Below are 24,649 nucleotides of genomic sequence, written 5' to 3' on the forward strand. Positions count from 1 at the left end.
TACAACAAAACAAGGCAAACATCAGTCAGAAAAGCTGAAGATATTTTTAAAATCAGTCTTATATGAAGAAACTGAAGCTCAGAATGGTTCAGGGATACGCTCATGGTCACAGAAGCATATAGTGATAGAACTGGGACTAAAACCTGTTCTCCACTCCTAGTCTAACAGGGGATCCCTGGGTCTATATTAGTCTCCACCCCTAGTCTAATGGTAGATCCCTGGGTCTATCTTGGTCTCCACTACCTAGTTGAATGGTGGGTCCCTGGGTCTATCTTGGTCTCCACTACCTAGTTTAATGGGAGATCTCTGGGTCTATCTTGGTCACTACTACCTAGTCTAATGGTGGATCCCCAGGTCTATCTTGGTCTCCACTACCTAGTTTAATGGGAGATCTCTGGGTCTATCTTGGTCACTACTACCTAGCCTAAGGGTGGATCCCTGGATCTATATTAGTCTCCACCCCTAGTCTAATGGGGGGTACTGCAGTCATTCTTACCTTGTTAAGAAAAAGGATAGTGGTCTTCAAATACAGTTAGGAATAGAGAACAACAGAGTTTTAAATAAATAGGGAACTCAAATGACTAGAACCAGATTAAATATTAGTCCTCTGCCTCCAAGGAAGAAGCTGCAGAAGAAAATGAGCGTTGTATTGTATTCTTTCCTCAGAATTGCTGCGATCCTTAAGAGATGTGTTGTACCTTTCCGATATAACCTTATTTCCAAAGCTGGCGACTCATTCTGCAGGGAGAGTTAGTAACCCAAGACTAAATTATAGCGTTCTCTGGCTAAGCCAGTAGAGGAAATACGCTGCAAAAGCAAGAACCTCAGTACCCAAGCAGGATTATAGTTATTCATTCCTATTTAAGAAGAGTTTATATATACTATTGACTTTGCGCCAGGCACTGTTTTAGGGGCTTTATAATCATTAACTCACTTCACCCTCACGATAACCCTAAGAGCCCACTGGGAAATGCATCCTGGGTATTCTGAAAGGGGGGGGCACAGTGTATTTGGCTGGCAGATTAAATGATGCTGTCCTGTCGCAACAGAGATAAACAGCTAAGCGGGAGGAACACAAGGGTGCCCAGAAATCTGTGCCAGTTTCCTGTGGCTGCTGTACCCCTTACCACAAGCTTGCGGCTTAAGACAACAAACGTATTCTCTCGCAATTCTGGAGGAAGGAAGTCCAGAGTCAGCTTCACTGGGCCAAAGCCGAGGTGTGGCCGGGACTACCCTCCCCAGAGGCTCTAAGGGAGAATCCATTCCTTCCCTCTTGCGGGTTTTGGTGGCTGCTGCCAGTTCCTGGCTCCTGGGCACGTCAATCTCCCCTCCATCTTCATATCACCTCCTCTTCCGTGAGTCAAACCTCCCTCTGCCTCCCTCTTACAAGGACATTTGTGATAGCATTTAGGACCCACCCGGGTAATTCAGGATGATCTGGTCATCTCAAGATCCTGAACTACATCCACGAAGGCATTTTTCTCCAAATAAGGTAACATTTACAAGTTCCAGAGACTGTATCTTTGGCCCAGATATCTCTGGGGGGCCATTTTTCAGCCTATCACAAAATCATCTGGCGAACAGCAGCTCCACACCCAACACACACACACAACCTCCCAAATTTGAGCAGGACTCGCCCGTGAAACTTAACCTTCTATCTGTGGCTTCATCAGAGTCCCAGGGACACAGATTTCAGCGCACTGCGAGGGGCTCCCCGCACTGGCCGGGAGTGGACTCTGTGCAGCTATGACGATTCCCTCACGACACGGAAAGAATGCCATTCTAGCTCCTTCCCGTATTTCCCAGAAATCACCTTGCTTGGACTCATTTGGCAGGGAAACACCCAGGCGAACACCTGCTCTAGAGCTGAGCCTTCTCCATCCATCTATGGCCTTCATTTCAATTCAAGGTCAGAAACTCCCTCATTTATGTTCTGCAGGCAAATAGAACCACTTGTCTTTCTCACAGCACGTGCTTCCGGTGCTGACTTTACACCTGGCTGCATCTTACCTTTCCTGCCTTCGTATTCCCTTTGCTGATTTTTAAACCCACTTTTTTTTTTAACCCACTTTTTAAAACAACTGCATTTTATTGTGTTGTGTGAATTTTTATAAAGCAGCCTTAAACAGTTTTTTTAAACACAGGTGGTATATAAATCGCACCAGTCCATTTAAAATACATAAATGTGTGACCAGGCATATGTCCGTACAAGAGTGTGTCTTCTGCCCTAGGGGGCGTGTTTCTACTCTTCCTTCCACAGCTGGGGGACAGAAGTTCCACCTCCACGTCTTATACTGGGCTCCTTCCAATTCGAGGTCCGAGCCCACTGGAAGTGCTTCGGGCAGGGTGCTTGAGCTGGTGTAAATTACTGATCAATGGTCATTTAGGGTGTGTCTTCATAGCTTGTTGAGAAAAGTCACATGGTGTATGACCCCAGGGGAAATGAGTTGAATTTATCGTCCCTAGTATTTCTGCCAGGAAGGCAGATGGGCATCGGCCAGAGAGGACCAGTGCCCAGTGGGGAGTACTCCTGGCGATGGCCTGGCTGGGGACGCACAGTAACTGCAGGTGGAGTCTGGTTAGCAAGCACCCTCCTCGTTCTCCAAACTCACCTCCATCTAGATTCCTGAGGCGTCCATGCACAGGGACACACCAGATGAATAGGCGCTATTACCAGCCTGCCCTTCAACCTCAAGTCCCTATGGCTTCCCTATCATTGCGCTGGACTTAGGAATTTCAGAGCTCTCTTGCCTCTAACACAAATGATGTCCTAGAGGTCATCTTAAGTGGTTTCCTCTCTCGCCCTTTCTTCCTGAGCCCACCCTGGCATCTCATCACCCTGAGGGCAGCAGAGAGAGAATGAAAGGTAAGCTGCTCTCTTCCCTAAGTCCCAGAACAAAGTCCTAACTTCTCTTCTCTGATACCCCATGCCCTTGTGAGAGACTTGGGAAATGCTCCCAGGTCGTATGGTAACTGTGGCTTTAACCACGTCTATTTCTAATGCAAGTACTCCTCCCACCAAAATCGGCCTTCCCAGTAACAATGGTTTCTGTGTTCCTGGGGCCCCACTGGTCACTGACTTTCATTAGTGCTTCTGTCTTGGAGATGGGATGGAGAGCAGAGAGAGGGGGTCTTTGAGCTTCTGCCTGAGGTTGACAGTGCATAATTCTCTCATCCTCTTGTCCTCCCCTCTCACAGGGACCTGCCTCTCTGGGGCTATAACTCTTCCTAAACTACTAATCACTTCATGCTTTTATTCTGCTAATCTTGCTTTGTCCGTGTATTTAACAAGGGTTGTGCTCAACATTCTGTAGATGCTAAGCTTCCTTGTGAGGGTTCTTCAGAAAGTCAGAAGAACCAGGTTGGAAGCTGGGTCTCTAGGGACCTGTCCTCAGTTAACTGGTGGCCAGAGGAGTGAGGTGGAAAATCACGCATCCTTATCACAGTTGATTAGAACAAAGGCATCAGGCAGGCTGTTGACACCCTCTCCAAAGCCCACACTAGGTGGTCTGGAGGCCCACGCGCTCCCATCGTCTTTTCACCCATGACACTGACCCAGCAGGTGTCAGCCGTTCTTCACGTGTAACCTCCACATGTTACCTTCCAACCGAAGTTCTACCACTCCGTACAGAATGGGCTCAGATACATCTCTCTGAACTGAAAGTACAATCCATGAAGACAAGAGGACTGGACGTGCTTGGGCTTTTGACAATCGCTAAGTTTTCCTCGGACAGAGAGATGAGACTCCACTGACAACTCGCCTCCAGTGAAGTGATGTTGGTTGCTGTAGGGTCTTTGGGTCACACATACACTTGGCGTGTGTTTATTATCACAGGCTCTGAAAGAAATCAGGCCTGTGCATGTAGACGTCAGACCAAGATCCAGCAGAAAGCACTACACAACAAATCATTAAATAATACAGCACTGTGATGAAGGTGAAGGGGCTGTACCAGGCAGTCTCCTTAGACTTCACGTTATTCCAGCACCTGCTTGCGCCTTAAGCGTAAAGCACAAAGTGCATCTGAGAACTCCAGCTCCGCTGTTATTTAGCCACGGTCCTAGGCAAATCGCTTAACCCATTTAAATTATAGAAAGGAAAGTGTTTTATGAAAGCACACGGCACTGCATGTACAAGTTTTTGGAGACTTCGTTTAAGCCATTGCATCCGCCTTCTCACTCTTGGCCTCTTGAGGGACTCATTCAACCTCCAAAGCCAGCTCAGATGGCTCCACCAATATCCCCAAGTAGCCGTGGAGTCTCCTTCTGGCACTCAGTGGCCCACGGTACCTCCCCCATCACAGTACTCAACATCCCGTGCTAAGCTGTTTGTGGAAGTGGAGAACTGGCCAGAGGCTCTTCACAGTGTCATCTGTTCTGGGCGCCTGGATCAACGTGACCCCGATAAATGCTAAAGCTAGCTGAAGGAGTAACATCACACTAGGTTACAGAGGCATGAAAGCAAGGAGTCAGGTTGGCTAACCGACTATGAATTCCACTGGGGACATAAGGGGAACAGCATCGTTTGTGAATTGCAAGGCTTAAATTAGCAACAATTCTGAGTTCACTGCACATATGCCTAGGAAGCTAGAGGTGTTTTTCTTAACAACTATGGATGTCGCCTTACAGAGTAGTTCACAATTTCTGCAGCTTTCGTCCGGTAATGCTGGACTGCCTTATCGTCTACGTTTCTCTGCTGGTCACCGAGTAGCAAGACAGACCCACCCTGAACTTACAAGAATGACTTATGCCAGGTAGCAAAAAAGGACACCAGCTGAATTTATTTTCTAGTCACCTGTGGCACCTTTGTAGAAGGGTATATTCGAAAACACTTTATGATTTGGGAAACTTCAATATTCCTTGCCAAGCTGTATTTACAGTATTTAAAGTGTACTACACTTAGAGTAAGAGAAGGTTTGCGGTGAGTTACATATATTTCAGATGGAGTGCTGACCACCCACAGTGTTTATGTGTACCTGCCACTTCACTGCAGGAGCCAGGAATGTGTCAGCCCAGCCAGAAGGGAAGGGCCCCTTGCTCGCCTTGATTCATTCCACTTCTGACTCTGACAGGCTATCCCACCGTGATGAGACAAAGGCCCAGAAACTCACAGGCCCTAGGAGTCACTGCGGGTCCGCAGACGCAGGGAACGCAAGCATTCTGAATCAGAGCGCTCCCCCAGACAGAGCCAGCCCTGCAAGCTTCGCCTGGGGCAGGCCAGGCAATTCTTCAGTGCTGCAGGGACAGCCCTCCAAGAGCGGCAGTGTTGGTGCTGGGCTGACTTAAAGCAGCACTTCTGGAACTCTGTGCAGAATGATGGTCGGAGGACTCGTGTCAAGGCGCAGGGCCGGGGGCAGAAGGCTGGGTGGGGTGAGATTCTGCACCACGTTTCCGGTGGCGCCTGCTCCACGGACTACATCTTGAATTCTAGATCTCAACTAGATCCACATTAGACTCACAGGGTCGGGGGGACTTTTAGAACCGTACAGGCACCCAGGCCTCACTCCTTACTAATTAAATCTGAATGATGCTAGGGGCCGGAGCGGGGAGTGGGGTGGGCGTGAGGGGGGCACAAGGGGAAGTCTTGATCCGGGCTCGATACTGTTCTAAAAGCTCCCCCAAGTGATTCTCTTGTTCTCAAGGTTCAGAACAGCTGAGCTCAGGTTCACCTCATTGTTAAGCAGGGGCCCAGCCTCGAAGGAAGAGGTTCCAGTAGACAACCAGACTTCACCTGGTTTTGCCACTTTCAATTTTCCCCACCGAGGACTTCCCTGGTGGCGCAGTGGTTAAGAATCCGCCTGCCAATGCAGCGGACACGGGTTCGAGCCCTGGTCTGGGAAGATCCCACATGCCGCGGAGCGACGAAGCCCGGGCGCCACAACTACTGAGCCTGCGCTCTAGAGCCCACAAGCCACAGCTACTGAGCCCGCGTGCCGCAACTATTGAAGCCCGCGCGCCTAGAGTCCCCAACAGGAGAAGCCACCGCAATGAGAAGCCCGCGCATCGCAAGGAAGAGCAGCCCCCGCTCTCCGCAACTAGAGAAAGCCTGCGCGCAGCAACAAAGACCCAACACAGCCAAAAATCAATAAATAAAATGAATTTTCCCCACCGAACAGTCCTGCCACTCGCTGAAGGCAGTTTCCTGTCACCCCTCATTTTAACGGTGACTTTCAACACAGCAAATGAGCGGGAAGGCTTTTCCTTCTCTGCATATCACCCCAATCCCTGACATGGGGTTGTGTACATGACAGGCTGTCAACATGCTGCTTCACGATGGTGAGTTCTACGTCCTCTCTCTGACCCCAAAGAGGTGCTAATAAGCAACTACTGCACCAAAGGAGAGGAGAGAAGAGAAGCGAGGGGCCCAGAGTATTCAGTGACTGAACAGCCCTGAGACGGAACTGTCAGCCGCAGTCTACTGATAAAACAACTCCAGGAACGAGCTAAGAGAGGAATAAAGCTTCTTTCAGATTCTTAATGGCAAGAAAACAAACTGCAATTTTCTTTCAGCAGTTGATCGGATTCAACGCATTCAAGTTGATGATTCTTAATTCAGACCAAAATAATATCGATACACGACCACAGACAGTTTAGCATTTTATCCTCACTTGTAACCTACAAAGCGTAAAGTGTGCACGAAAGATTTTAATAAATATAGTAAGGCTTAAGGTGACGACCGTTTTGAGTGGAAGAGTTTGCTTTCTCACATAGTAGCTGACATTCAGAATCTTTAAAACCTGAAACGTTCACCGCCTTACCGTGAGAGACACAAAACAGAGCTTGCTCCAGTTTTTTCCCCCCGGCTTGAAGTATCTTTGTACTATCTTCCTTCCTCCCACATCTGATGGACAAACGATGATACAAAAATTTTTGACAGGTTAAGAGAATGCAGTTCTCTTGATTGGTGTGACCTGAAATGTTTACTGTTTCAGTGAAAAGCTGTTACTGAGTCACTGGACCATGAGTAATGCAGCTGACAAATAAATACAGCTCAACCCAGTGGCTTCAGAGCTCAGGAAACAGCAAGAAGGGCTGTTGAACACACCGAGGAAGGGCAGCAGCGAAGTGTTAACTGTCTTACACTGTAAACTGGAGGCAAACCCTACCTGTGAGAAAGCCGCCAGCTACACACGGGTCCTCTCATCTCGCACAAAATACCCAAGCAGGTCTTCTCCAGGGACCCTCTCATCATGCTCTCAGTACAAATCCTTGGCCGCAGGGCCTCAGGGCCAGGCTGTGAGGAGATTGCTGAACGCCTCCAGGTCACCTCAGTAGAAAGCGGCCCCCGAAATGGCCCGAGGCCCCGCGCCCAGGCAGATCTCCCTGCCTGCAAACTAAACGGGCAGCACAGGTCCCACTGGCCCGGGGACGCCCGCAGCGGGGGAGGAGAGGAGAAGCACACTCTGACAGTCGCCTCCCTCCTGGGTCCTTTAGATGGACTCCAGGATCCAGTCGGCGCTGCAGAGCGGGGAGACGGGCGGTGAGGGGTCCCTCGGGGGGCTTCGCTCCCTCCTGTCGTGCAGGGGGCTCTGCTCCTGGAAATAGCCCTCCTCGTCGTCGAAGAAGCCGTTCTCCAGCGCGTAAGTGCAGTCTGAGCTCGACGCAGCCTGGCACGCTCCCTTGTATTCCTGGATGGACTCGTAGAGGCTGTATAGCTGGCAGAGCAAGGACATGTCCAGCTGTCGGAGGCCGACCTTGAGGGAAGGGGCAGGCAGGTAAAAACGACAAGTCAGCACTGCAGTGTCACCTCAGCTGTACCCTCAGCCAGCCATGTGCTCGCGCCTGCACATTCCATCCACGCGGCAAACAACGCAGAGCATCACCTGAATGCTTCGGATTTCCAGTTCTGAGAAAACCTTAATTAGGTGATGCCCACGCCTCAGACGTTACTCAACATGTCAGGGAAGGGCCACACCCGCAGGGCGGCGGGGGCCCCGGCACGCCCTGTGGTGCAACAGCTCTGCACATTCTGCAAGCCCCAGCTGGCTTCACATTGGACGGCAAGACTCAAGGGTGTCATTTCCTCTTGCCACGATCAGATTCAGAGAAGACCCACGTGTGCCTGCCCTGCTACGGCCGTCTCTCCTCCCTGGGCCAACAGTCTCCTTGCCACCGCCAGTGTCTCACCGGTCAGTGTCACACACTGTCCCCTGGAGCGCGCACCCTCCAACCAGCTCTGTCTCCAGGCTCACAAGTGGTCAGACTCCCTCTCCTCTGGACAAGAGGACACCTCCTCCCGAGATGGCTGTGGGATCACTCGCCACAGCGGCCACCGAATCAGCCTAGTGAGACCCGGGACCTCTCCAGATTCTCCTGGGAACTATTTCCACAAGTGATGACAGAACCAAGAACATTTAAAAGTCACGTATTTGTTTACCCTCAGGTTCCTCCCTTCCCCGCGGCCCATCCCAGGGAAGAGAGCACAGTCAGGACAGGCGATGGATGCATAGTTTCCATCAATCCCAAAGGGAGAAGGGTTAATTCACCTAGAAATGCAGCCTTGACCAACGCATCTCCACTTTCCTGTGCATGAGAACCACTTGGGGATCTTGCTAAGCCTGCGGGTTCTGACTCGGGCCCCAGGCCTGAGGCCACTGGTGACGGGAACACTGAGCAGTGCTGCCGGGTGGCAAACCTCACGGAGTCTCGAGGGGAGACACTCTAAACAAGATGCCAGATTTATCATCTCTATGCCTCACCTGATGACAAAATGGAATACTTCCTCTTAATCTATTGGGAGGATCAAATGAAATATCAGCCATTTAAATAAACAGGAGTCAAATGCCTCCTGTGTATCAAGCGCTAGGCTAAAGGGGTCGCGATGCCCGGGGAACAGTCCACAGAAAACCGCAGGGAGTGTCAGAGGAGTTAGTCTTTAATATTACCCAGCAGTGAGATTTTCTGCACAAGGGAAGCTAGGGCCCAGGAAGGAGCGGTCACCTGGTGACAAGACTGGGCGATAAACTCCAGGTCACTCTTCACACCGTCAACCACGCCCAGTCACCAGTCCTCTCTCCAGTACAGCCGAACAGACCACAGAAACGGAGCCGCTCGCACCGCCTTTGCATAATAGCCAGGACGCTCAAAGGAAGACCCAGACGGAGATGCGGGTCCTGTTCTTTCTGGAGCGTTTCCCTTTATTCTAGAATTCCTTCTACCTAGAACTCCTAAAGAAGCTGTTCCCAGGAAGAGACCTCGCCACAAGCCGGGGGCGTGGCCTCCAGGCCCAGCTCCGGCACTTTCCATGGCTTTGTTGAGGCCCTTGCCCTCAACCTGTCAATAAACGGAGGCTTCGGGCCAGATAATCTGTGGCTACGCAAACACTGGGGCTCTGTTAGTCCTCAACGAATGGCGAGCGCCTGGGAGAAGGCTTTCCTGAAGGACAGACGTGCCCCAAGGCATCCTACTCTCCAAAGCGCACCTTGAACAGGGAAGGCAAACCAAGAGGTGACCGGGCGGCCACAATGTCCCTCTGTCGGGTCAAGACACCATCACTATTCCTAATGAGTGTGTGTGTGCGCGCGCGCACAATATACGTGTGTATGTCGGAAGAGTGGGTCCCTGACATTTGTGTTTTAAAAATTATGCAGATGATCCTGAAGTCCAGTTCTAGTGAAGAACCAGGGTTCTTGACGGGAGTATCCGTCGGCCTCTCCCGGGCCACGTGTAGGGACTGTCCTGGGCGCCCGGAACCGCAGGCCGGCAGGGGCGCGGCGCCGTATTCGGGGCGCGGCGCTGCATCCAGGGCGCGGCGCGGCCCCGGGCGCCCGCCCGCCGGCCCGGATCCAAGCTGCGAGAGCACCGCAGACCAACTGTTCAGCTCCTGAAAAGAGCGGCAGCTGCTGCCACCCTTGTTTCCCTCTTCACTGTTCTTTTCCACTCTGCTGGCCTGCAGGGTTTCAGCTTGGAAAGGAATGGCAGGGACCTCGGGGCTCCGGCCAGGGCAGCACCCGCGTGCCGCCTCATTCCTCCGCCCGCTGAGCCCTGATCCGCCCCGGGGTGTGCGTGGCGTCGCCGGGGCGGCCACACTGGATGCACGCTCTCCCCGTCAGCCTGCTTTGTGGGAAGCAGTGGTAACTGCAGACTCTCAAGGAGGAAAGGCCCTCCCGTGTCTTACTTCAAACCCCAACAAAGAGGACCTTGCAAACCAGCTAGTTCATTTCAAACCGATGTAATTATTCTTTATACCAAGTCAAACTCTGCGAGCCCTTTCATGCTATGTGTCGCCGCAGCACATACAAATTTAGTTACTCTCTTTCTTAACCACCTTTTAAATATTTGAGGATAATCTCCTTCCACCACCTTCACCCCCTAAACCATTTGCCTTCTCCGAGCTAATATCCTCAGTCCTTCCACTGTTCGTGATGACTCTGTTCTATTAACCATCTAGTTCTTTCCTCTGGACTTTCCAAAGCCTCCTCCACGGTATCCGGATCTGAATACAACCACCAAGCCACAAGGTTCAGACTTGGCAAATTCACATGGCCCTACCTTCTCTAGGATTTTATACAGGGGACATAAACTTTAATAAAGGAAGTCATCACACCTTCCAGAGAGCACACCAGTATTTGCTCTGAGAGTCATAGCAGACATTCATCCAGAATCCTGGAGATGCTTCTACTGGGTCACTCTGATACCAGTAGGGTTGGGGAACCCCAAAATTGTTAAGGGAAAAAGAAGTAGCAGGGAGTGACATGCTACTGGCCCAGGTCTGTCACCCTGCTGGGCCACTGGAATGCAGTGGGCACAGGTGAAGGCAGAAGACTAGGCTCCACGGCTCTACAACCCCTGACAGGCTGCAGGGGCCCCGACCTCCCACGATGCCGTGCTACCCCCGAAGCGAGGTTCCAGGCTGTTCTCTTTAGGTGCCAAGGTTCTCCAAGGCATTCCCAGGCCTACGTGGGAGACGCACTAGGCTGGGAGTCGGATCATGACCCGGACCTTTCTGCACCGTGGCGGCTGGTGATTCACAAAGCTGCCTTGTCATCGGGCAGAAAGCTGGCCTAGGAACCAAGTCTGACCAGCCTAGGAATACAGCTCAGCCCTGTACACGCCTGTTACACAAGCCGGCGGATGCCAAGCGTTTGGACTAACTGAACAGGATTGCAGGGATTTAACAACAACACACGTGCACGCACACGCCCACACCCCACCCAGCTTCTCGGGGCCTCCTTCTTCGGGTGCTAGGTTCCACTTCCTCTGATTCACCAGCAATCCTCCAGATTAGCTAGGAGGACATGGGGTAAGTAAACAGGAAGCTAGGAACAACCTAGCTTCCTAGCCAGGACCCCCCCTCTCCCCCAGCTGTGCTTGTTTAAACATTTTCACTTGAATTTTCTAGATGTAAACTGAAAATCCCTAGGCAGCATCCCCTGATCTGGTCTGAAACTCTGCTCCCCTGCGCCTCATGCACTGTTCAGGCTGAGGCCCCTTCACCCCGAGTGTCCCCTGGCTGTCTCCAGTTACATCTGTTGAAGCCCAGCCCCAGGGTCTCCTCCACTCTTCAGACCTGGATGGGCTCAGCCACCAGCGGTCCTTGCTTTCCCTTGCCTCCTCTGCCTGTCTCATGGCATTTATCACTCCCTACCTTATGCTGTGGGTGTACACACGGTCTTCCTTCTCCTACTGTAGGAGGAGCCCAGATGGCAGCGACCCATCTGCCCTTTGGGTCCCTCAGCACCCAGCGCAGAACCCTGCAGAGGAAACTCGGATACTGGTTGCCTGAGGGAAAGCGCCTCGCTGTGGAGACCTCGGTGCCCTCCCAGAGGACGCCTCGCAGCGTCCTGGCAGTGGGTCGCACTAGGATCCGCAGGCCCCTGGCTCCAAACCAAGGTCCCCCTGAGGAAAGCCACAGACAGCGTGGTTCTCACCACGTCATCAAAACAGCACTCACCTCTTGCCTGACAGGAGAAGGCACAAAACCAAGATTCCTTCCTGAGCGCTCATTACAGAGCCAGCCATCTGCAGCTGGAAGACAAACTCATGACAGGCCAGAAAGCAGGCTCTCAACACTGGCGCCAAGAGAACTCAACTGCCATTATGTTCTAGGACATGATGAAATCACCCATGAACAAGAACTTCTCATCCTTCCCAAAGAAAGTGAGGCGGCGGTGGGGGGCGGGGGGGCTGGGCAGGGGAACATGCCCTCAGCAAGCCCACTAACCCTCGCCACTGTCCCCACCCTGCGAGCAGAAGCCTGTCACCTTACGGACGTGTTCTCACGGGTCCCTAAAGGACAGCTGCTCTCCTCATTCACAGCTGGATTCAGAAAATGCAGCTCTTATTTGAAAGTGCAGTTGAAAAATTCAGACAGGCTCAGTTTAGAAAAACACAGAATTCAAAGACCCTGCCATTTGCAGCCCCTTGGTCTACACCTCTGAGACAATTCAGAACAAGCCACTCGTTTCCATCTCTTTAAACTGCTAGCGTGATTCCTTCCTCTCCCTGGTCAAGCTTCCTGCCTCCTTCCTGAACTTCTCCCACGAGCAGAGCTCCCTGCCCGCTGCCTGCTGCACACACAGATGGCTCACCAACCCGCGGCGTCTCCAACGACGGGGCCGGATAATCCTGAACAACCCTCGCTCGCGACGGTTTCAAGAGTTCACAGTGGGCTGGCCCCATGCATACACCTCAGACAGGGTGGCGGTTCCCAGCTGGGTCTGGGGTCACCCAGCCTCTGGATATCTTTGGAGGGTGGTGTTGAGGAGGAAGTTCTTCCTGACTTTCATATTATAATAGAAACATTACCGTTAGGGTACAAGGCCTAGAAGATGCAAGAAGACTTTCATGGGAGATTTATGTTGATTGAAAACAAAGCATCATGAAAAATTTTAGGATTTTCTCAGAAGTCAAAATACATCTAAGAAAAAGAGTCTGTTTTATTGAAGTAACTAAAAACAAAATTTGGGGTAATTCACCAGTGCAACTTCTTCCCAAACACAGCAGTGAGTAGAAAACAAGACAAACATACAAGGAAATGGCCTTATTTGTACCCAGCTCCGTATAGGAGCCTGGGCCCAGGGGAGGGGGAAGCAGATCTGGTGCCAGTGTGGGCAATGAGCCCTCTCCCCTGGTAGTCCTCTATCTGCTATCGCTGTGATTCCTCAACCTAAGATGAAAACTGCCCCACCTCACATGGGGTGAGGGATGTACAGATGCAAAGTTAAGCTATAGAATCAGGAACTACAGTACAGGGGGCCCCAAAATATGGGGACAGACGCGGAAAAAGTCTGTCGGGTAAAAGTTTAGTTCGGAACATAACGGATGACAGAAACTTGACTTAAGAAATTATATTACAGTCATACAATAAAAACCAGGCAGTCATTTAAAAGACAGAGCAGCTCTCTAAGCACTAGAGTAGGACACTGACCAACACACACCATTTGGCACGAAAGTTCAAGGTACAGAATAGTATGTTTAGTAGGATCTCACTTTATACATCTATGCACACACATGTGCAAGCTTCTGACTAGAAGAGAAAATGTCCGTTAGCAGAATTTACTTCTGGAAGGTGGGACTGGATGTTCACGGCCTTCTGTACTGCTTAATTTTTTTTTCCAACAAGCACATTACTCCTAATTTTAAAAACTAGTAATAATAGGGCTGCATGCTTGTAAAACCTTTCTGGAGGACTCACTGGCAATGTCTATCAAAAGCCTTAAAACATAACTTTTTTTTTTTTGGCTGTGTTGGGTCTTCGTTGCTGCACACGGGCTTTCTCTAGTTGGGGCGAGCGGGGTCTACTCTTTGTCGTGGTGCGTGGGCTTCTCATTGCGGTGGCTTCTCTTGCTGCGGAGCATGGTCTCTAGGCGCGCAGGCCCAGTAGTTGTGGCTCGCGGGCTCAGTAGTTGTAGCTCACGGGCTCTAGAGCGCAGGCTCAGTAGTTGTGGCACATGGGCTTAGTTGCTCCGCGGCACGTGGGATCTTCCCGGACCAGGGCTCGAGCCCGTGTCCCCCGCGTTGGCAGGCAGAATCTTAACCACTGCGCCACCAGGGAAGTCCCTCACGTAACTTTTAACCAGCTAACCAGTTCATTTCTGGGGACCGTGGAGTAGAAAATCTCAGCTGTACACAAATAGGTAATCCTCATCCCTGTTCTGTGAGGTAGGTGTGGATTCTGTTACGATGAGGAAACTGACGTCCTGAAAGATGCAGGCCCTTCACTAAGAGCAGGGGGCTGCAAGCAGGTGGCAGGACTCCAGCGTCCATGCCGGACCCTCAGCTTGCCCCGCCTGCACAGACGACACGGGGAGATGCCGCCATGTCAGCTGCGGTGCGGCAAGCTGCTGAGATCACAAGTGCCTTTTATTTGGGGCTTTTCTGAATTTTCCAGATTTTCTACTGTGAATACGTATTAATTCATAACGAGAGAACTTTCAAAGTTATCTTTTGAAAACGTAATGAATGAGTAAGCATATCCAATGAACAGCTTGTAAATTTATTTTAGACAAGACTTGGTAAATGCCCCCAATTTAATGGGAGTGTCTAGTGTGCACCCACAGGACTGGAATGCAATAAAGCAGTAACTAATGGATCGTAATCTGATTTCTGAATAAAGGATGTGTTGACAGAAGGACGCTGACCTGCATACTGTTTAGAAAAGGAAAGTCAAAGAGAACAGCTTCATCGGTGTTGATCTAATAGAGAAAAAGCTATGAACTCAGCAGCCGGAGCTGGACAGAGCTGCCTCTGCAGGACCCCGAGCTCCCCGGCATGCTGTGATCCTGGGCTCCCTAAGCAGGCTTCCATCCGTCACACGGCTCCTCCCCAGGGGGATGCAGTCAGCCTCGTCTCCTGTTAACACTGTGGCCCCACTGAGCTGAGGACTGCCTCGGAAGAGCCCCAGTGACTCAGAGACAGCAAACAGACCAGGTGCATGGCCTCGCCAGGGATTAAGCTAGACCCAAAGCTCGGCCCACCTCTACACTCTCCCGTGAACTCCTCGACCAGGAAGGGCAGTTTGAGTGGAGTTTTCTGCTTACACCAGAAGGCATCCGCACTGATGGATGGAGCCCATTCTGCAACTCAGCAGTTCTCATGAAGACGTCCTTGCTCATCTCTGACCTAAAGTAATGAGAGTACCAATGAAGCCCATTTCCTCTCGTTGTGTCCTAGGTGAAGATGAAGAAAAGCGATCAACTGTTGTCTTTAAGAAACGTCTTTGTACATTCCTTAACTTTCCCGATTACAAAAATAAAATATTCTAACTATTAAAAAGTCAGCGGGGGCTTCCCTGGTGGCGCAGTGGTTGAGAGTCCACCTGCCGATGCAGGGGACACGGGTTCGTGCCCCGGTCCGGGAGGATCCCACATGCCGCGGAGCTGCTGGGCCCGTGAGCCATGGCCGCTGAGCCTGCGCATCCGGAGCCTGTGCTCCGCAACGGGAGAGGCCACAGCAGCGAGAGGCCCGCATACCGCAAAAAAAAAAAAAAAAAAAAAAAAGTCAACGGCTCATAATTATACAAAGAGTCTTCCGTAATTTCATGCTCTAAAGCAGCAATCTTCAAATGTTTTGGTCTTGGGACCCCTTTATACTCTTAAAATTATCGAGGGTCCCCAAGATCTCTTGTTTATGTGGGTTATACCTATCAGTAGTTACCTTATTGGAAATTGAAACTGAGAAACTTTAATATTAATCCATTCAAAAACACTATACCCATTGTTAATATAAATAACATTTTTATAAATGAGATTTTGTAAATCTTTTTAATCTCTGGCTTATCTGCTCTGTACTTGATCCTTGTAACATGCTTTTTTTGGTTGAAATAAACCTGGCCTCATCCTTAAGGTGGCTCCAGTGTGGAATCTGAAACTATGACAATGAGCTTTTCATACTGTTTCATTAAAACCCACCAGTCTCGCACTCTGAATGGACCTTTTAACCACGTGTCAAGCGTTGGTTATGTGAAACATGTGGAAAAATGATTCACTGAATTATTTAGCTCCTCGAAATATTGATACATTTTCTTAGGTACTATTTTGGAAAATCACATTTGTCAATGTGACCACCACATAATTACGGACCCCCGAAAGGATCTGGGAACCCCTAGAGGTCCTCAGACCATAATTTAAGAACCACTGTTCTTAACATATCCACTTTTAGCTGTTTAGCATATGTCCCTCAAGACACCATGCATACACAAATGTATACATGTGCTGTTTTGTAACTTAACTTTTCCATACCTTGAACACCTATGTTTATTTACATAGTTACCACATTCTTTTCAACAACTATACAGTATTCTATCACTGTTATATATCATTATTATAGAATACTACTATATATCACTGCAAAAGATATTCTTGTACAAGTACTGTTATTCCCTTGTGTGACTATTTCTGTAAGATAAATTTATGAAAATGAAATTGCAGGGGAGAAGGCAGAGAAGGGGAATGGGATGCCTTCCTTCCAGTCCTTCCCCAGTCCTGGGTCCACAAACAGCAGACCATTCATCAAGGATTTGTGTCCAAGGCCTGAAAGTTCATTACTCAAGATGATGAATGCAAACGTGTATGCAGTTGAGGCTAAAAATCAGGTGGGACTAGAGGAAAAAACACGACTTACTAATGACACGTTGGAACTCAACACACATTTGAAGGTTAGCTTGCATTTTGTCATTTTCTTGAATGATATCCAACTAATTGAAATTGCCTCTCTGCAAGAGCAGATGCAGTTGAGGAAGAGCATCTGAAGCTAAAAATCAGAAAACCAAGTTCTTGGACAATATACAGAAAACATCGTGTCAGCACCTAGTGTTTTTTAGAAAACTGACACAAGAAGCAAGAGAAAGAGGTTGGTGCCCATTCTGTTTTACGGCGCTTATTTCCCAGAACCCACACCATCACTATGATCATTCTTTTCAATCTTTGCTAATCTTTTAGGTAAAACATGATACCTTATTGTTTTAATTTGCATATCTGCGGTTATAAGGGATTTTAAACACCTTGCCGTTCTCTTTACCTGCATGAACTTGGCTATTTTATTGCCAATCTTAAGTACAGTTGACAACCTAAGAATACACCAAACACCCTCCTTCCAAGTTTCTAGTCTCCATGTGTATTTTGGTAATCTTCCTTAGCCCCGCCTCCCCAGGCTGGGACAGGCCTGGCATCCCACAGATGTTACCCCTCCCCTAGAGAGCAGAGATCAGAGGACACACACCCCCTCCACTTCTCCAGTCAAGGACAGCACCTCCCTTCCCGAATACTTGAAGACAGGATTCTCTGACCTGCAAAACGAGGCCAGCCCATGGCTCCTTAGGGCCAATCACGGAAGTGAACAGAGAGCGCTCATGAAAACTGAGAAGGCCACCTCTCTTAAACAATTTCTGCAGATCCGCAAGGAAGGCTAAGGGTTTGTCTCTTGGGGGAGAATGAACATCTCTGTCATGTCTGTGGGGGAATGAGCCACAGGAAAGCAGGAGCAGCCTTTGTGAGCCCTGCCTACTTATCACTTGGAAACGTCTGGAGAATGTGGGCAAGGAGTGAGGTGAACAGGAGGCCAGGGCTCTGGAGAACAGCACTGGGCAAGAGGGGGCAAACATCTGACCTGGCCAGTCTCAGGGCTGGTTTCCTGCTCAGGGACTCTGTGATCTGTCCATAAGGTTTCTTACCCAGTATCGTGAAAAATGTAGCTTCTCAAATTGGGTTCTGAAGTCCCTGTAGTGCTGAGGCAGGCATTGCAGGAGCAAAACTGCGCAGCTTCTGACCGCTGCTGGGTGGGAGAAACTGCCTGAGGACTGTGGCCCTCTTCCTGGGCCCTCTCTGAACGTCCTTGCCCACCTTGCCTCGAAGATCTACAGCAACGTCAGGCCCGGGCCCAGAGCGGGAGACACTGATGGCTGCAGGGTGCAGAAAGGCCTGGGCACTGGCTCTGTAAACAAAGAGGTACCCAAAGTGCCAACAACTGGGGCACTTTTAGAGTCATACTTAACAGATGAATGACTTTAACCAAAAGGGGGAGAAAAAGCAGAAGGGCAGCGAGAGAGTCATGAGAGACTTCTGAGTTAGGGAAAATGTGAATTTAGAGCCTCTACAGGGAGGTACAGTAATAGATAAAAGTTGAAAGTGGTACAAAAACATATCTTTCAATCCTTTACATCTTCAAATCTTAAGACTATAAGTATAGGGCTTTCCTGGTGGCGCAGTGGTTGAGAGTCCGCCTGCCGATGCAGGGGACGCGGGTTCGTGCCCCGGGAGGATCCCACATGCCGCGGAGCGGCTGGGCCCGTGAGCCATGGCCGCTGAGCCTGCGCGTCCGGAGCCTTTGCTCCACAACGGGAGAGACCACAACAGCGAGAGAGGCCCGTGTACCGCAAAAAAACAAACAAAACAAAACAAAGACTATAAGTATGATCTCACTTAGAGATAACCTTGAAAGGGAATGAAACCAGGCCAATGACCCCATAGACACAAGTCTGCTATCATATAGACTTTTAGCTTTTGCTTTTATTGGGTGGATACCGGGATGGAGACAGGTATTACACAGGGTAAGAATGGCCTAAAATCTTTAAGAACTATTGTAGACAGCCAAATTTCTGATGAACCAAGTCCAAGAATAGCAAACTTACACCCTCCTTCCTTTTCTGCTCCCAGCCCTTTGCATTAAGTGCATCTGTCACAAGCAGGTATAGCTGTGCAAGGGTCCTCGGGGGCACTAAGCACACTGCGTTAGGGAGGACCTGCCCCCGTGCCCACGTTATTTTATGACAGAGCAAACGTCTTCTATAGGCACCATAATGACCCATAAAAACATGAGGGGAAAAGAATTATACTACTATTGCCAACTGGATCCTTTATGGCATTTAATCTCGTTTGCCCAATAAGGGACCTGCAGCCTAAAATAAGGAAGAGGCTTGCCCAAGTTATATCACATAATTTGGTAACAGGATTCAAGCTCTCGATGCCCGGCTCATGCGCGTCCCAGCTCTCAAAGAGCTTGTTAAAAATGCAGATTCTGCCTCTCCCCCATTCTGATTCTGTTGGTATAGGAAGGGGCCCAGGAATCTGCATTTTTAGCGAGCACCACAGGGGACTCTGGGGCTGCTGGTCCATTTGGGGAACACCAAGATACGCCATACTGGTGAGAAGACCAGTGGAAACACAAAGACAATACTAAAGGCCAGCGGCCATCCCCAGTCGCCTCTGCCCAAGGTTGACCGAGAACGCTGCATTGGCAGCTAATGCTCTTACCTCAGATGGCATTTCACAGGCCTGGCTCGAGATTGGACCTCCAACCAGAAACCCATTTAAAGACTCAAACCTGCTCTCTGAGACGCTAGTTTCGTGTGTAGGACGGGGACTGAACGCTGCGGGGATTTGGACTACTCAAGCTCATACCTGTCTCCTAGAATACAGTTCACTGGACAAGCTCGTCAGGCCTTTAGCTGTTGTCTCAACTGAAATGCGGGAAAGATAAGTCTTGCTGCTCTCAGGAATCAAATCCTTTTTCTCAGATTAAATTCTTCACCCAAACCACTGCAGCTCTGGAACTCGAAAGTTCTGCGCGGGTGACTTCCCACTCACGCACAAGTGGGTGACCAAAGTAACTGCTGGACAGTTTGAAGAAAAAAAGAAAAAAAATGAGGCCAAGAGTCTTCAAAGCTACTAGAACGTGCTGCTGGTTTGAGGAGTTGAACCCAAGAAGACACGGACTCCGTGTCTCCGAGGACAGACACGGCCATCTCCCAGCCCCACGGCTGAGGCACTCGTTGTGTCTCTCCGCTTCCGTGGGACGCTTTTGAGGACCTAAGCTTGATGCGCTAACCCCACAGGGCTGCTGGCCAGTGGTCTCTGAAGAACCCTGCAGGGAAAGGCGTGTGCCAGCTCCCTGGGGACCCTGAGAATCGCCTGTGTCCTTCAACCACACGCAAGGATTTGAAACGCCAACCGAGATCTTCTGAGCCAAGCTAGCCTGTCAGCGTGGCAGATAAAAATCTTTGAAACTATGGGGGCCTTGAGGGCAAAGTATTCTTATCCAGAAAAAGGTCTGCAGTAGACATCTAGTATTTTGGTTGTCCAACAGCTGCCCCCTGCTCCATTTCTGCAAATTGTTCTTTCTTTGAGGGATGCCCAACCCCGAACCCCATCCACATGGTCATACCATCATAGTAAAATACCACCCTGCCCTCGGTCACTGATAGCTGGCCCAGGCTGGCCAGACCCCACCAAGCTGGACCCACTGGCATCCTTCCACACAGTATTTTCAAAGTGGCAGTAAGAAGCATGGCTGAGGGACTTCCCTGGTGGTGCAGTGGACAAGACTCTGCACTCCCAGTGCAGGGGGCCTGGGTTCGATCCCTGGACTGGGAACAAGATTCCAGCATGCATGCTACAACTAAGAGTTTGCATGCCACAACTAAGGAGCCCATGTGCCACAACTAAGGAGCCGGCGAGCCGCAACTAAGGATCCAGCAGGCTGCAACTAAGGAGCCTGCGTGCCACAACTAAGGAGCCGGCGAGCCGCAACTAAGGAGCCCTGTATCTGCAACTAAGACCCGGTGCAACCAAATAAGTAAATAAATATTTTTAAAAACGAAGCATGGCTGAACCTGGGAGTGTGGACACTTTCGGCAGCCACATTCCAAAATGTAGGGGGAAAATTTTTTACATAAAAAGGAGGGGAAAGGAGAATACAGTGGCCTTCCTGGGTTCCCCATCAACCCTGGTTCTAGTCTGTCTCTGTACACATGCAGCCCTACAAGGTCCTCCTTTTGCAAGAGTTGGTTCAAACTGAGTCTCTATTACTAATACAGAGTCTTCAGACATGAAAAAATGACAAGTGGTCTAAACTACAGCAATCATATTGCTGCAAAGAGGCCCACCTCTACCAGATGTTATAAGCTTCTTAACACCTAGATACTTCCTATTCACCTCTGTGTCCTCCACAACACTTTATAACTAGCAGACACCTGGTCAACATCTGTTGAATATGACCCAAAACTATTCTCTGATGTTGGAAAACAAACAAACAAACAACAATCTCAGCTTCTTGTTTTAAAGGACTTTTTCAGGTCTAAAGAGCAAGAACCATCTGTGTGACCCTCGCAGCTCTCCAAACGAGCTCGCTAGGGGAGGGGAAGGGAAGTCACAGGAGCACAGAACTTCAGAGTTACCCTGTTGTGAGGACAGGAAACCAGCACTCTCAGAGCAGAGCAGGGCGTCGCCAGTCATGGGACAGAACCTCTGCCCACACGGGCGCCCCTGGACACCAGCTTCCCCAGGTTCTGCCCTCACCGTGCATCAATCAGTTATCTCCAGGCCAGACTCTGCCAGCCTCCAGCTCCACATTCTGAAATGTTTAACATACTCTTCCGCTGATGTAATGGCAAACCACCTTCCCCCATAAGCAGCCACTCCTCCTGACCCCCCTAGTGCTGTGATGAACCCCACTTTCCCCATGATGGATTATCAAGGTTATTACTGCCATATAATGGCACACTATGGAGTGAGGGAAGACATTATAGGATACATTGACCTAGAAAATATCTGTAATATGTGCCCCCCAAAAGTACTAAAATGCAGTGATTAAACAGGGTCTTGGGGCCGGACACATCTGGTTGAGTTTGTCCGCCTTAGGTGAGTTACTTAAATTCTGAGTCATATTTTTTAAACTAGACACTTTCAGTACCTATCTTGTGGAGAAGTTATAAAATTCAAATAAGACGATGGAAGGAAAGCATTTACACTGTGCCTATCGGGAGATACACCCAGATATTAACAGTGACTATCTCCAGGTGCTAGGACTGTAATTTTTCGTTGTTTTGCTTAGCTGTACTTTCCATTAAAACACTTAAGTCATCTCTGGTTCCTCAGCATCACTGTCCCTGACTCCTAACATTGTATCAGCAATTCCTGCAGATTCTGTTTCAGAGAAGTAGTCCCCATTTGATTCTTGTTTCCCATTCCCGGGTCCCCATGCTGCTGGAGGCTCTCACCTGCCCCGACCATACCTCTAGCTCTGCCAGGCCCAGCTCTCCCCCTCAGCGCCCTGCTATCACATCAACGCTTCCAAGCCAGCTCTCCGGCTCAACCCCTTCCTTTGCTACTGGAGGCTTTCCGCAACCCACCTGGCCCCAGCCCCGGGCCCCTGGCAGCTGCAATGTCCACTCCTGCGTTATTCCAATGGGAGCGCCCTTTGGGCTGGCTGTGCTGCTAGAGTCCTATCACCCTCTCTCTTCTTAAAATCAGCCACCTTCTGATGCCTTCCGCACTACTGCTGCTGGAAGCTGGCCCTCTTTCTGCGCTGGCACAGGACTGTTTCAAAAGGAACTAATTTCATTCTGCCAGGACTTCTGGTTAGGTCCCTTGACACAGATCTGACCTCAGGCCTTCAGAGTCAATAGATCAACACAAACTACTAGGCAGATAATTCAGGCACGAACTCTCCGTTCTGATCTTGCAAGGCCCCCCAGTGGGAGCCTCAGTTTGAGGTGACCACTCAGACCCCACCACCCTAGGTTAGTAAATCTCAAAAAGCCAAAAAACCAGAGTACTTCGAAAGACCTCGTGACGTTTCTTGGAAGGGACCCGTCAAGGCCTGTAGCCATATTTTGTCTTGTTCTCAGCTAAATATCAGACAGACCTAAGATGGCTGTTTACTTTCCTTGTGCTTCAGATAGTTAGGCTTTGAGAGAGCTCTGGTCCAAGGCATAATGAGAAGGCTGTGGCTATACTTCAGTTGCACCAGGAGGGACCTGGAAAAACACTTTCGGGAAGGGCATGTTTACTCCCACTTGGGAGTGTGTGAGACTCCAAAGCACTTTCACAAAGCAGAGAGAGCTTCACAACAGGAAAAAACCTCTCTGAGGTTTTCCTGTCTCTGTTCTGGTAACTTAACCAGGATGGGTCTTCCTATTTCATGCCCGTATTTATGCTGCATCCAAGTTCAGGCTGTAAACATACTCGGTGTACATTTATCTAATTAAAACACAGCTTACCAGCTGTGCAATGCTGGTGTCGATTAATGTTTATTAATAAATTTAGAACAGTTGGCTTGGAATTTAAGTCATTCTGTAAGAAGCTTAGAAAAATCTTTTCGTAGAGAACTGGAAATCACTTCAGTGGCAGCCACGGGGTGGGGGGGAGACAATATCTAATTGATTAAAAGGTGTTAAGGCTGTTTTTCTAGATTTAATTCTTAGTTTTCAGAACAGATATGCTCCTGAAAAAATTCATAAATTGAATTTTTCTAAAGAATATCTTAATGCACTCGATGCATATTTAAAGGATTCCTATTATAAATTTTTTGGTGAATTTATTCTTGGGGAAAAAGCAGTTTTCATATATCAAATTTCCTTAATAAAGTATTTACCTGTGCCAGGAGAGGGGGAAAACCTGCACTAGGTAAAAGGAATGGGCAAATTCTAAAAAGAGAGAGGGTGGCCAGGGGACGGTGCTCAGGGGCCCTGCGGGAGGGTTAGAAGGAGGAAGTTCTCCTGTTCTCTTCTAGGCTGGCCTAAGCCTGGAGAAGGCTGGAGAAAGGCTCCCTGCCACCCAAATCCCTGTCCTTGAGTTGCTTCTGGCGTCACCCTAAGTCGTGCGTCCTGGTCCACAAACACCTAACATACTTCCCAACGACTGCGAAAAACTAAGCCCCATTGTTTGGAGCCCGGACACAACCTGAAGAACCTGCACGGGCTTCACCCAGACGGCGAGGATGCCACCGCCCCACTCCTCCCGAACGGGCTCGGGGTGTCGCCGTACCGCGCGGACACGGTCAGGTCGAGCGGTGGCTTTCACGGCCATCTGTGGGCCGGAGCCGCTCCGCCGTAATCCAATTCTGCACGCGCCGCCTCGGGCGCGGGGGAGGGGCGAGGGCTGTTCCCATCTGCCGTCTACACTCGCAAGGACAAAAAGCTGTTCCTCTTCAGGGCAGGAGAACACAATCGCACACAGCTCTGAAGCCCTCGCGCGCAACGATGACCGCTCCCCGACCCGGGGGTTCTGCTGCCCTCTGGGGAGGGGTGACCAGCCGCCCCCGGCCCTAGGCCAAGCGCCAGCCCCACGCCGCGCCTCCCGGGTCTCTAAGCCAGCTGGGGCCGGACTAGGGGAGCCCGGTCTCCAAAAAGCTGCCTTTTGAGAGGGGTGCCCTCCCAGGGCGAGGGTCCAGTCGCGGGCACAGAGCGGACAGCGTCCCTCTTTCGGCGCCGGCGCTTGGGTTAAAAGAGCCGGAGACAGGCGGGCGTCGCGGGGACTTCCGGCGAACTTTCCCGGGACGGCGAGCCGGGAAGGGAAGGACCCCCGCCGCAGCCCGCGGACCTCCCTTACCATCTCCTTGCGCAGCAGGGCCAGCGCGGCGTCCAGATTAGGAGGCTTGGCGGGCAGCGCCGCGGCCCGCGCCCCGCCGCCGCCAGCGCCCCCGCGGCTCAGCTCGTCCTGGATGCGCGACTTCTGCGCGTACAGCCGCTCCAGGTGCCTCCAGCCCCCCGACGCGCCGCCGCCCGACGCCGAGTGCAGCAGCCCGCTCAGGCTCTTGGGCAGCGGGGGCAGCCCGTCCACCCGCAGCCCGCGCACCGAGCCGGTTGCCCCGGGCCCGCTCATTCCGCCCGGCCAGACCGCTAGCCCTCAAGTCCTGCGCCTCTGCCGCCGCCGCCGCCTGGGGCCCAGGCTCCGCGGCCCGCCCCCTTTCCGGCGGCGCCCCGCCCACTTCCCCT

The 24,649-nt window shown here is 50.6% G+C and overlaps 2 protein-coding genes across 4 annotated transcripts in view; both read right to left on the reverse strand.

Annotated features, from left to right (window-relative positions):
- TTC13 (tetratricopeptide repeat domain 13) overlaps positions 1 to 7,239 on the reverse strand; it is a 90,727-nt gene extending 83,488 nt beyond the window's left edge. The window contains exon 1 of one of the 2 annotated variants that reach the window (XM_049696977.1): positions 7,104 to 7,239. The gene's annotated coding sequence lies outside the window, so the exon portion shown is untranslated. The remainder of the gene's footprint in view (positions 1 to 7,103) is intronic. The other variant, XM_049696978.1, reaches the window with a different exon arrangement.
- Positions 6,582 to 24,625, reverse strand: FAM89A (family with sequence similarity 89 member A). 2 transcript variants are annotated; one of them, XM_033408871.2, is made up of 3 exons: positions 24,264 to 24,625; positions 14,979 to 15,107; positions 6,582 to 7,691 (listed from the first exon to the last, which is right to left on the reverse strand). In XM_033408871.2, the coding sequence occupies exons 1-3, from the start codon at positions 24,534 to 24,536 to the stop codon at positions 7,428 to 7,430; spliced, it is 666 nt and encodes a 221-aa protein (XP_033264762.1). In that variant the 5' UTR covers positions 24,537 to 24,625; the 3' UTR covers positions 6,582 to 7,427. The 2 variants fall into 2 exon arrangements, with proteins under 2 accessions (XP_033264762.1, XP_004281619.1); XM_004281571.4 differs by lacking the exon at positions 14,979 to 15,107 and having other exon boundaries at positions 24,264 to 24,611.
- Positions 24,626 to 24,649: the final 24 nt, after the last annotated feature.

Source organism: Orcinus orca, chromosome 14 (genome assembly GCF_937001465.1).
Source record: "Orcinus orca chromosome 14, mOrcOrc1.1, whole genome shotgun sequence".
NCBI lineage: Eukaryota > Metazoa > Chordata > Mammalia > Artiodactyla > Delphinidae > Orcinus > Orcinus orca.